The 13732-nt window shown below is 44.6% G+C and overlaps 1 protein-coding gene across 7 annotated transcripts in view; it reads left to right on the forward strand.

Moving 5' to 3' along the window:
- Positions 1-858: 858 nt before the first annotated feature.
- The window catches only part of LOC110536836 (Down syndrome cell adhesion molecule-like protein 1 homolog), an 86166-nt gene continuing 73292 nt past the window's right edge, over positions 859-13732 (forward strand). For 4 of the 7 annotated variants that reach the window (XM_036937324.1, XM_036937326.1, XM_036937325.1 and 1 more), the window contains exon 1: positions 863-1054. In XM_036937324.1, the coding sequence (XP_036793219.1) occupies positions 868-1054 (187 nt within the window). In that variant the 5' untranslated portion in view covers positions 863-867. Of the gene's footprint in view, positions 1055-13732 lie in introns of all 7 variants that reach the window. The other 3 variants (XR_005034939.1, XM_036937328.1, XM_036937323.1) reach the window with 2 other exon arrangements.

A 13732-nucleotide genomic window follows, 5' to 3' on the forward strand; every position in this document is an offset into this window, starting at 1 on the left:
CTCTTTAGACTGGAATGTCCTTCGTTGGTCATCAGTCATATGAGCATATTGGTCCTATGATGGCAAGAGTGCAGTGTAATCAATCATTTGAATTTATGCAAGCAAGTCGATATCAGCACGTGTGGGGGTGGTGATATGGTGAAAGCCAAAAAACAAGGCTATTGGTCTGTATGTAAACGTTCAGTTGGCTCAACCAAACAGAGGGATCTCTCAAGTCTCTCCATCTCTCTCGCTATTTCTCTGTCTCTCGGTCTCTCCGTCTGTCTGTCTGTGTGTGTGTGTGTGTGTGTGTGTATTTGTTTGTTCGTGCATGCATGCATGTGCGCGAGGGAGGGGGAGAGAGAGCTTTCAGTTGCATGAATTTGCGCGCGTGCTCCGTTGCCGGGGAGAGGAAAGATGAGAGAGACGTGCTTTCATTTTATTAAGTCACTATGCGATTCAGGAGTCCTATGTCCAACCGCCACTCAGCGACTGAGTGAATGCAGAAATAAACAGACAAGTAATATTGTTGATTATAGTGATTTGGTTTTAAAGTATCCAACGGTATCTGGAGTAGATCCATCCAAAGCGGAGAGAAAAGGCCAGTTCATTCCATGTGTTGCACAGGTGGGCGCGCTCACCTGTGTCAGAGACAGTAGCCATCCACCTGTCCGCGTCAATCCGGAGCACACTCCCTCCTTTCCACCGAAAAGTGACCGAATATCCACTCCTCAACTCAACTCGACCCTTAGTGGTTCCATTTGGCGTGTGACGTATATTTTGACCGTGTCTCATTAGACTACGAAGGGAGGCTTCGCTTGCATGTTCTGTAGTCACGTCGAAGGGAGGGGACGTGGGCGGGGCTCAGGCGCTTCTCATTTCCCTGCAATGGTTATCCGGGCAGCAGGGCTGGAGAGACCGCCAGGGAGCATAGTCGCCAGTCCAGCACCGAGACTCGCCTGGCCAAAGACTGCGCCGCACACTTGCCAGGATTGCCAAACATTCCTGAAAAATATACCTGCTATTTATGGCATGTGGCTTGTAACTTTACTCCTGCTGTACTCTCTCCGGGAAGGTAAGAAACACTGTTTTTATGTATTACCTTAATAAATTAAATCTAGTGAGTGTCTCACTTATTCTATCCTGATCAAAAGTACTGTAATAATTACAAATAATTGTAAAGAAACATGGAGATGTAGAAGGAGAACAACTGCATTGATGTAGCCATCATTGGAAGCCATGCAATTAGGAGAGATTGGATTTGAAAATTAAGTGTAAATTACTTTGTTTGTCTACCAAATGCATAGGCCTGTTGTAAAGATGCATGTAGAGGTGTTTTAGGTGTGAAATATATATTTTTTGTCGATGTGTGGCCGTGTGCACTGGTCGGTGATGCCGCAGATGGTGCTGATAGCACGGTTTGTTTTCGCATTATACCAACGAGAGTTATGAATATGTAAAATGGCTGGATAGGCAGAACGAGGTGGGAGAGGGAGATGAAAACAGGTCTTGAAATGCCTGAATTGTTGACTTTTTTTAGTGGTCAAAACTTGAATGGGCACATGTTGTGCAAAGTATTTGTTGAAATCGATTCTTATCATTTTATTTCAGTGTTAGTAAATCATTTTGCTGTGGTTGTTTGGCCTATTGGTGTCGGTTTGTGGGTATGTCTGTGAATGTGTTTTAAGCGCTTGGCTGTGGACACAGGCGCACTATTCTGGAGGTGTGCTGTGGTGATTTTTGGGAGGTGATCTTGAGGAGATTTTTGGCAAGAGTCTGTGTCTGTCAATGAGTAGTTGCCATGTTGAAAAGTGAAGTAACAAACCAAAGGCTTCTTATTAGACAAATGATTACACCCAAATTAATTACCCCATAATGAAAATGCAATTACTCTTTTCAGAATTTCTTCGTTTATTTTGTGGACATTATGAGTTTAATTTTCGTTTAACGATTTATCTTTATAAAGTGCTTTCTGTTTTTGACGGGGAAAAATCCTCACATTTCAAAGGCTGATTCAATATGGCTGCAAATCCCGAACGAATTACCAAACTGATCTCTCTTGCTATTACAGTGTATTATAATAATCCTGCAAATCTGCGTTGAAAATAACACAGAAAGTCAACAGCATCTTAGTGTGTAGTCCTTTGTTTAGCCTGTTTGGAGTTATGTATATGCATATTTATGAGTTATAATTTCATAAATGGCATGGGCCTGGAGGATGGGTAGATCTGTTTTTGTTCTTCTTATGTCTTGATATATAGGCCTATCTGACATGTCTGTACTGGAAGGGCAAACCCACGATACAAGCTCACATTGGCGCATACTTTTATTTAGGCTGTTTTGTGTTAATAATTATTTAATTAGGTAATTGGGTGTGAGTACATGTGGACCATTCAAGCATTTGAATGTCTCCCTGAATGCATATCAATTAAAATAATATGAAAAGTCAAGTTAATAAGTAAAGGCACAATGTTCTCATACCAGCATCCAAATGTCTTTTTAAATCTATTTAATTCGATCTTAATTTATTTGACCAAAGAAGACCCCAGATGCGTGGGTGAATATGGACAAGCCCAGGCGTGTTTCCCTCTAATAGCCCACCTGAACCCTGGCTGCGCTCTCTCTCTCTCTCTCTCTCTCTCTCTCTCTCTCTCTCTCTCTCTCTCTCTCTCTCTCTCTCTCTCTCTCTCCCTCCCTCTCACTCTCTCCCTCTCCCTCTCCCTCTCCCTCTCCCTCTCCCTCTCCCTCTCCCTCTCCCTCTCTCTCTCTCTCTCTCTCTCTCTCTCTCTCTCTCTCTCTCTCTCTCTCTCTCTCTCTCTCTCTCTCTCTCTCTCCCCCTCTCTCTCTCCCTCTCACCCTCTCTCTCTCCCTCTCTCTCTCCCTCTCTCCCTCTCTCTCTCTCCCTCTCTCTCTCTCTCCCTCTCTCCCTCTCACCCTCTCTCTCTCTCTCTCTCCCTCTCACCCTCTCTCTCTCTCTCTCTCTCTGTCTCTGTCTCTGTCTCAGTCTGTCTGTGGGAAAGGGGACAGCCCTCCCTCTCTGCATTGCATTGGGACTGTTTGCTACAAGGTTTATGTGTATAATTGAACTGTGACCATTTATTTGAAGGCAATTGTTATTGTTAAATGGTTCATTTTAATATGTTGCATTTAAACATCTAATTTTTGTTTAATATTTTCCCGTACATACTTGGACCCATTTTACAACGCAAACACCCATTTCAATGGGCTAGTGAATTACTTACAGCGAGACATGGGTTACATAATTGGTCAATTAGCCTACATAAATGAAAGAAACAAATCAAAGAGACCTTATTTTAGTCCAAATGGCTGTGTAATGAATTAGTATTCATTTTCTATATCTTTAGGTGATGAACAGTCATTACATCTTTAGGCTTAAAACCAATACATTAAATAGGATATTTTATGACTATTATAGCGCTATATTTCATTATTGAAGATGGGAAATAGACAATTTAGTCAATATGGAATTTATTTACCTGACCACCCGTTTGCTATTTTTGACCAAATACAAATTATGATAATCCAACACAGACACACACATTTCAATTATTTATTGCCTAGAATGATGAACAATTAATTATGTATTGATTTCAGAAATGCTATAATTGTTGTAAAGCAGTTTGTATTTTCAGTGTAATTTCTAAGGATGTATTGGTCTATTGATTTTTTTTATAATTATGAAATTAAAATAAAATAAATATAATAAAATGGTCCCGTCAATGGCATTTCGAAATTGAGCTTAATTAATCCAAATATCTGTGGTTATAAGGCATTCCCTCCCCTGTCATAAGCTCCTAGGCTACTGTCACCCTCTCCCCCTCCATACCCAACCCTCCCTCTCCTGTCCTCCATCGTAGAAAATAGAAACATGCAAAATTGGTCTCTCTCAATTTTAGCCCAAATCCCCAGCTGCCTTCTCCCCTCAGCTGCGCAATTAGCGTTGCGATCTGCCGCATCACCCAATGACAGAGCAGCAAAGCGGGTAACAGGACAGAAGAGTGCCAATAGATAATTGCATGGTTTTATTTTTCTAGTCAAATATGCTCATAAATCACTTTTTTTAATATTGAATAATGCTAAAAGAATAAATGCACTGCCTTTATTTGAAACTTCGCCTTGGCTTATGGCCCAGGCTGTAACATAGGCCTAGGCCTACTCACTTCATTTTCTTGTCAAATTGCATTCGTACATTTATAATCAATCACATTTTCGTTTCGGTTATCTGTTGTAAGCTATATACTAATTCTAACACGTGTATTTGGCTCCTTGAATAGCCTAAGCCTGTGCTGTGTGTGTCCTGGGTTCATTAATGAGTCAATATGATTAACCTATTCATAATATGGTGTATACAGTTTGCACTATTGCTTTTGTTATTTTTTTCATTTGAGGCCAAATAATCCTTCAAACTTTAACCCTTTAAAATCGTCCCGCAAACTTTTTCAATGGAGTGCATGGAAAAAAATCGATTTCTATGGCATTGGCCGGGGTTGCCCTTGCCTCTAATGAGGAACTCCGAAATGTACGTTTTACCGCCGTGTAATGGTGATTAATTTAAGCCTACGTAACTTTGTAATAGTATTGTGAGATGTGAACGTTACTGCAGCTGGTGTAAGTGGCGCGTTGCAGTGGTGAGGCTGGCAGGGCGAGCGCAGCGGTTCTCAGAGCGCGCGGAGCGGAGCCATAGAGCGCTCAGCGATAGGATCTTACACGTCTATCATGGCACATCTGCTTTCCTATTCGTCTCAGTCCCCCTGCATCCTCCCGCTCCTCTCTCAACCCGTCGTCACAATGTAGCCTACCCGAATGGGATAAGTTATGTCGAATAAAAATGCATTAGATGATTAGAATGGATAAGGAATGGATAGGCTATGTTTGAAAAAAAGGGATATGAAATATGTCAATGACATGCGTCCTGACGGATGACAGGTGAGGTGTCCAAGCCTTTTATCACCTCGGGTCTTACTGTATTTAGGGAAATGTTTATGTTCTGGCAGGTGGTTGTCGAAGGTATGCTCTCTCTTTCTCTCTTTCTCTCTTTCTTTCATTCTCTCTCTCTCTCCCTCTCACTCTCCCTCTCCCTCTCCCCCCCCTCTCTCTCTCTCTCTCACACACACTCCTCCTTCTACCCCTCATCACTAGGCAGAATTAAAGGCTGGGGGAGGGGCAGTTTTATGCAGACTGCTGGGACTTGTGATCTACAGATTTGATATTCACATTAAGAGAGAAACTGGCTGCTTTGATGTAAGGGGGAGCTGGTCCCAGGGGACTGCTGAAGTAGCACACTTTTTCACTGACGCAGCACAGGCCTGGGGGGTGATGGGGTATATGGTGTACAGAAAGCAGGGGGGCAAAACCCCTGCCTTGATTAGATATAACCCCCAACAACCCACCAGCCCAGCTCTCACATCTTCCCACCCCACACCAACCACCTACTTATGCCAGACCCCTAAGGATTATTCATAAGCTTTACACCTACCTCCATCACAGGGAGATGGAGGAAAGGAGAGGTAGGAAGTGGAGTTCCAGGCAGTCTGAAAATGATCCTACATCTGTCTCCATGGGAAGAGGTGCTCCATGATGTGTGACAGAGAGCGAAAAGAGGATGGGGGTTGAGACAGAGGGAGCACTGATGTGGATGCACATGAGCAGAGGGTTAAAGAGAGAACGAGGGAGAGAGAGAGAGAAAAAGGGGGAAGATGGAGAAGAGGAGAAAGCGTTATACATTTTGTTTGGTTCAGGGACTGCGGGTTTGATGGTGTGTATATGAAAGGGAATGTGGGGGTGTGGGCATTTATTTACCAGCTCATCAGTGTGTGGATTGTGTTTAACACATGATACGATTGTGTGCGTGTGTGTGTGTGGAGTGAGTGTGTGTGTGTATGTTTGTGCATGCGCATGCGCGCGCACACCGGAGAGGCGTAGACCAGCTGTATTATGCATAATGAAGTCTTGCATAGGCAATGGCTTCTGCCTCTCCGACATACATATTCATGGCTCGTTCACAAGCAGGCTGCATAAAATAGTGGCTCAGTGTGTTCTGCGCACACTCACTCCTGCAGCCAGCAAGCCAGGGCTCAGTTCTACCAACACCATTAACAGGCTCCAATGCACTGCAATGAAAACACCTCACAATGAATGAGGGGACATGGATGCATTTCATTATACATATTTCCTATTGTTTTTCCTCATTGTGTTTTATTAGGACTGAACTCCCAGTTCTACTGGTGTCCCCAGATATCAGGTCAACACTGAACTCAGATGCTTTGGACTGAATTTGATTGAAAGGGGGTTTGTTGATGTGTTAACATGACATAGTACATTAATGGCTGGCAGTCAATGCACAGTCAAATGGGATGCTAGAATGTTTTGGCTGAATGATTTGATCCATTCAGACTGACTGTTTTTCTGAGAAGCAGCTCATAATTCCACAAAATGGAGATGGGAAGGCCATTTGAGCCATTAATTAACAACCAGCTCTCACAGTCTCACATCAAAATTAGACATTTATCCATGGTTATCTAATATCAAATTTCGAAGTTGTTACAAACGTAAAATGTCAAAGTCTTTAAGGTTAAGTTTAGGCATGAACTCAGGTTAAGTTTAGGTATTAATGGGCCTCCCGAGTGGCACAGCGGTCTAAGGCACTGCATCGCAGTGCTTGAGACGTCACTACAGACCCGGGTTCGATCCTACGCTGTGACCGGGTGTCCCATAGGGAGCGTCGTCTTTACTTGGTTAATCGCGGTCTAGCGACTCCTTGTGGAGAGCCAGGCGCCTGCAGGCTGACTGCGGTTGTCAGTTGAACAGTGTTTTCTCCGACACAATGGTGGCTTCCGGGTTAAGCGGGTGGGTGTTAAGAAGCGCGGTTTGGCAGGTCATGTTTCGGAGGACGCATGACTTGACTTGCCCGTTGGCAGTTGCAGCGATGAGATCCTAAATGAAAAAGGGAGTAAAATACAACTACAAAAAAAAATACTTAAAAATGAAAATTTTAGGCAATAACTCTGAAATCTTAAGGTTAGGCATTAACTCTGAAAGGTTAAGGTTAGGCTTAAAAACAAAAATCTCAAAAACTGCCTTTGGAATCAGTCAGATAATTACGCCCATTTGCCATTTGCCGCCCACAACACTCTAGCAAAATCTAAAATCTAAACCTACTTGAAGGTAATAGCGCTAACTGTTGACCCCAGTGGCCGGTGTCCACATTATCTCCTGGCGTCCTCAGACATGGATGGACGTCGAATACTGAATTGTATCACAGGTGACCTGGCTGTTAATTAATAGTCCGGATGGTTTCTCCTTCCATTGACTTGGATGGAAGTCACTTGCCCCCAGTTCACCCCCTCAAAATACAACCAACACACTGTAGTCTGTACAACATAGTATGTTGTGTATATATTTTTTTGTCACATGCCAGTGCCACCATGGCAACCCCTCTGTCTCCACCCAGTGTGAGCGTTCCCTAAATTCCGCTTGTGGCATGTTTATGTGGTGTGTGTCTGTTTGTGACAGGCTTTGAGTGGGCTGGTTGATCCCACCCCCCTCTCTCACCCACTCCCCACTCGATCCTGCCCAGTAACCCCTCTTTTAACCACCCTCACCCCTCCAGCCCCCAGGCCCCTAATCTAAAGAGGGGTGGTCCTGCTGCCCAGCCCCCCCAACCTCTCAGCCTGCCTTTCCCCCCTCCACCACTCCACCCCTCCACTTTAGTCCTCTCCCCATTGGGAGATTATAGATATTGTCATCTTTAATATGGGCTTTATGCTCGGGGGCCATTATCAGTAATCTGCAGAGGGGAGGGAGAGGAGGGGGGCATGGCTCGTGCATTGGGGTGGGGGAGCATGTCTGACCTGGATTCTGCAGTCCACCATCAGATGGACGGCTAGAGTTCATATTTACCATCTGTAGCATGCTGCCCTCACCTCATATCTAACATCAATATTATGTTGAGCCCAGACCATAGAGCCAGGAGTGAGTGCTACTGTTCTTTCAAGGGGACATGACTCGTGGCATTATGAACTAGCCCTTAGGTGGGATTATATAGCCCATGGAAGCATCACTATCCATAGGAGGAGATCTTACTCCAGGGTTAATCTCTAGACTCTGTCTGTGGATCTGATCTTATTCTTGGGTAAATGTATAGAATCTGTCCATAGTGCTGATCCTGTGAGAAAAAGCTTCATAGTTTGATGTGTTGCTATCACCACCATCTTAACCTACAAATGTAACCAACCTGTATGTAAACAGCACAACGTACACACTAGCATACACAAATTTACATTAAATTAGCCTAAGTGTTTACTCTAGGGGTACTAGAGAGCCTGGTGCAGATGGTTTGGACAGTAGTGTTCGAGGGGCTGGACTATAGAGAGAGAGAGTCTAGAGGTAGAGGTGAATAAACCCTCGCAATGCTGCCGGCCCAGACGGCATCCCAAGCCGCTTCCTCAGAGCATGGGCAGACCAACTGGCTGGAGTGTTTACGGACATATTCAATCTCTCCATCTGCCAGTCTGTTGTCCCTACTTGCTTCAAGATGTCCACCATTCTTCCTGTACCCAAGAAAGCGAAGGTAACTGAACTAAATGCCTATCACTCCGTAGCACTCACTTTTGCCATCATGAAGTACTTTGAGAGGCTAGTTAAGGATCATATGACCTCCACCTTACCTGGCACCCTAGACCCACTACAATTTGCATACTGCCCCAACAGATCCACAGATCACTCAATCACCATTGCACTGTATACTGCCCTATCCCATCTAGACAACAGGAATACCTATGTAAGAATGCTGTTCATCAACTACTGTATATCTCAGCCTTCAAAACCATATTGCCCTCCAAGTTCATCACTAAGCTCAAGGCCCTGGGTCTGAACCCCGTCCCTGCGCAACTGGATCCTGTACTTCCGGACGGGTCGACCCCAGGTGATGAAGGTAGGCAACAACACCTCCGCTATGCTGATCCTCAACATGGGCGCGTGCTCAGCCCCCTCCTGTGCTCCCTGTTCACCCATGACTTCGGGGCCACGCACATCTCCAACTCAATGATCAAGTTTGCAGACGACACAGCAGTGTTAGGCCTGATTACCAACAATGACGAGACAGCCTACAGGGAGGAGTTGAGGGCCCTGGCAGAGTGGTACCAGGATAATAACCTTTCCCTCAACGTCAACAAATCGAAAGAGCTTGATTGTGAACTTCAGGAGACATCAGAGAGAGCATGCCCCCATTGCACATTGTCGGGACTCAGTGGAGAGGGTGAAAAGCTTTAAGGTCCTTGGTGTGCACATCACTGACAACCTGAAATGGTCCATCCACAACCTCAGGAGGCTGAAGAAATTTGTCCTGCCCCCTAAGACCCTCACAAACTTTTACAGATGAACCATTGAGAGTATCTTGTCTGTATCACCACCTGGTACGGCAATTGCACCTTCCGCAACTGCATGGCTCTTCAATGAGTGGTGTGGTCAGCCCCACTCATTACCGGGGAAAATTGCCATCCCTCCAGGACATCTACAGCACCCGGTGTCACAAGAAAGCCAAGAAGATCATCAAGGACCTCAGCCACCCGAGCCACGGGCCTGTTCACCCTGCCACCATCTGGAAGGCGGAGATAGTACAGGTGCATCAAGGCTGAGATCGAGAGACTGAAAAACAGCCATCAGACTGTTAAACAGTCACTACTAGCCGAACTCCACCCAGTACCCTGGCCTGAACTTAGTCACTGTTACTAGCCAGCTACCACCCGGTACTCTACCCTGCATCTTAGAGACTGCTGCCCTATGTACAGTGCCTTCAGAAAGTGTTCACACCCCTTGACTTATTCCACATATTACTCCATAATGACAAAATGAAAACGTGTTTAGAAATGTTAGCAAATGTATTCAAAATTAAATACAGAAATATCTAATTGACATAAGTATTTGCACCCCTGAGTCAATACAGTGATTACAGTTGTGAGTCTTTCTGGGTAAGTCTTTAAGAGCTTTGCACACCTGTATTGTACAATATTCCCCCAACTTAATACTTTGTATTCAGGACAGTTTTTGCTGTTTTACTTTAAAAATGCCTTTTTGCAAATAGGATGCACACTTTAGAATAGCATGCATCCATTATTCCTTCCTTTAACTCTGCCATTTAGGTTAGTATTGTGTAACTACACAAGCCATTAAACTCTGTAACTCATGGTGAAATCCCTGAGCGGTTTCCATCCTCTCCGGCATCTGAGTTAGTAAGGATGCCTGTATCTTTGTAGTGACTGGGTGTATTGATACACCATCCGAAGTATAATTAATTAACATCACCATGCTCAAAGGGATATTCAATGTCTGCTTAAATGTTTTTACTTTTACGCATCTACCAATAGGTTCCCTTCTTCGCTAGCCATTGGAAAATCTCCTTGGTCTTTGTGGTTGAATCTGTGTTTAAAATTCACTGCTTGACTGATTGAGTCCATGCAACTTATTATGTGACTTGGTGAGCACATTTTATATACTGTATTCTAGTCAATGCTCATCCTATATAACTACTGCTGTACACACCTTTTCTATTCATATACTGTCCATACTGTCTATACACACCATCCTCTTTAAAAAAAAATATTTCACCTTTATTTAACAAGGTAGGCCAGTTGAGAACAAGTTCTCATTTACAACTGCGACCTGGCCAAGATAAAGCAAAGCAGTATGACAAAAACAACAACACATGGGATAACAAACAAATAGAAAAATCTATGTACAGTGTGTGCAAATGTAGTAAGGTTAGGGAGGTAAGGCAATGAATAGGCCATAGTGGCGAAATAATTTAGCATTAACACTGGAGTGATAGATGTACGGATGATGATGTGCAAGTAGAAATACTAGGGTGCAAAAGAGCAAAAAAAGAAATAACAATATGGGGCTGAGGTAGTTGGGTGGGCTATTTACTGATGGGCTGTATACAGGTACAGTGATTGTTAAGCTGCTCTGACAGCTGATGCTTAAAGTTAGTGAGGGAGATATGTCTCCAGCTTCAGTGATTTTTGCAATTCGTTCCAGTCACTGGCAGCAGAGAACTGGAAGGAAAGGCGGTCAAAAGAGGTGTTGGTTTTGGAGATGACCAGTGAAATATACCTGCTGGAGTGCGTGATACGGGTGGGTGTTGCTATGGTGACCAGTGAGCTGAGATAAGGTGGTGCTTTACCTAGCAAAGACTTGTAGATGACCTGGAGCCAGTGGGTTTGGCGACGAATATGTAACGAGGGCCATCCAACGAGAGCATACAGGTCGCAGTGATGGGTAGTATATGAGGCTTTGGTGACATAACGGATGGCACTGTGATAGACTACATCCAATTTGCTGATTAGAGTGTTGGAGGCTATTTTGTAAATGACATCGCCGAAGTCAAGGATCGGCAGGAGAGTCAGTTTTACGAGGGTATGTTTGGCAGCATGAGTGAAGGAGGCTTTGTTGCGAAATAGGAAGCCGATTCTAGATTTAATTTGTATTGGAGATGCTTAATCTGAGTCTGGAAGGAGAGTTTACAGTCTAACCAGACACCTAGGTATTTGTAATTGTCCAAATATTCTAAGTCAGAACCGTCCAGAGTTGTGATGCTAGACGGGTAGCAATCTGTTGAAGAGCATTCATTTAGTTTTGCTTGCATTTAAGAGCAGTTGGAGGCCATGGAAGGAGTGTTGTATGGCATTGAAGCTTGTTTGGAGGTTTGGTAACACAGTTTCCAAGGAAGGGCCAGATGTATACAGAATGCGTAGAGGTGGATCAGAGAATGACCAGCAGCAAGAGCGACATCATTGATGTATACAGAGAAGAGAGTCGGCCCGAGAATTGAACCCTGTGACACCCCCATAGAGACTGCCAGAGGTCCAGACAACAGGCCCTCTGACTTGAAACACAGAACTCTATCTGAGAAGTAGTTGGTGAACCAGGCGAGGCAGTCATTTGAGAAACCAAGGCTATTGATTGACAGAGTCGAAGCCTTGGCCAGGTCGATGAAAATGGCTGCACAGTACTGTGTTTTATCTATGGCGGTTATGATGTCATTTAGGACCTTGAGCGTGGCTGAGGTGCACCCATGACCAGCTCAAAAAACAGATTTCATAGTGGAGAAGGTACGGTGGGATTCGAAATGGTTGGTGATCTGTTTGTTAACTCGGCTTTAGAAGACTTTAGAAAGGCAGGGCAGGATGGATGTAGGTCTATAACAGTTTGGGTCTCCAGTGACTCCCCCTTTGAAGAGGGGGATGACCGTGGCAGTTTTCCAATCTTTTGGGATCTCAGACGATACGAAAGAGAGGATGAACAGGCTAGTAAATAGGGGTTGCAACAATTTCGGCAGATCATTTTAGAAAGAGAGGGTCCAGATTGTCTAGCCCAGCTGATTTGTAGGGATCCAGATTTTGCAGCTCTTTCAGAACATCGTCTATCTGGATTTGGGTGAAGGAGAAGCAGGGAGGGCTTTGGCAAAATGCTGTGGGGGATGCAGTGCTGTTGGCCAGGGTAGGGGTAGCCAGGTGGAAAGCATGGCCATCCGTAGAAAAATGCTTATTGAAATTCTCCATTATTGTAGATTTATCGTTGGTGACAGTGTTTCCTATCCTCAGTGCAGTGGGCAGCTGGGAGGAGGTGCTCTTATTCTCCATGGACATTAGTGTCACAAAACCTTTTGGAATTAGTGCTACAGGATGCAAATTTCTGTTTGAAAAAGCTAGCCTTAGCTTTCCTAACTGACTGTTTATATTGGTTCCTGAATTCCCTGAAAAGTTGCATATCGCTGGGGCTATTCGATGCTAATGCAGTACGCCACAATATGTTTTTGTGCTGGTCAAGGGCAGTCACGTCTGAAGTGAACCAAGGGCTTTATCTGTTCTTAGTGTTTTAGTTTTAGTCTTTTGAATGGGGCATGCTTATATAGATGGTGATGAAAGCACTTTTAAAGAACAACCAGGCATCCTCTACTGACGGGATGAGGTCAATATCCTTCCAGGATACCCGGGCCAGGTTGATTAGAAAGGCTTGCTCGCTGAAGTGTTTTAGGGAGCGTTTGACAGTGATGAGGGGTGGTCAAACCACGGGCCCATTACGGACATAGGCAATGAGGCAGTGATCGCTGAGATCCTGGTTGAAGACAGCAGAGGTGTATTTAGAGGGAAAGTTGGTCAGGATGATATCTATGAGGGTGCCCATGTTTACAGATTGTAGAACGGCCAGGGTGCTAAACAAATCCCAGTTTAGGTCACCTAACAGTACGAACTCTAAAGATAGATGGGGGTAGAATAGATTCAGGGCATAATGTACAGACAAGGGTATGGTAGGATGTGAGCACAGTGGGGGTAAACTTAGGCATTGAGTGACGATGAGAGAGCTTGCAACTCTGGAGACACCAGTTAAGCCAGGTTAGGTCTCCCCATGTGTGGGGTGTGTGACAAAAGAGCTATCTAAGCCATGTTGGGCTGGACTAGGGACTCTACAGTGAAATAAAACAATAATAACTAACCGAAACAGCAGAAGACAAGACTTTAGAGAGAGGCATGTGTAGCCGAGTGATCATAGGGTCCAATGAGCAATAGTAGGTGAGTCAGGGAGCTGTTCGGTAGTCGCTACTATGCTAAGCGAGCGGGAGGCACGAAGTTCAGAATGCTAGCGGGCCGGGGCTAGCAGCTGTGTCTTCGGCGACATCGCAACGGAAAGGCCTGTTGAAACCACTTCGGACGAATACATCGGAAGACCAGTCGTG

The sequence above is a fragment of the Oncorhynchus mykiss genome, chromosome 12 (assembly GCF_013265735.2).
Source record: "Oncorhynchus mykiss isolate Arlee chromosome 12, USDA_OmykA_1.1, whole genome shotgun sequence".
Lineage (NCBI taxonomy): Eukaryota > Metazoa > Chordata > Actinopteri > Salmoniformes > Salmonidae > Oncorhynchus > Oncorhynchus mykiss.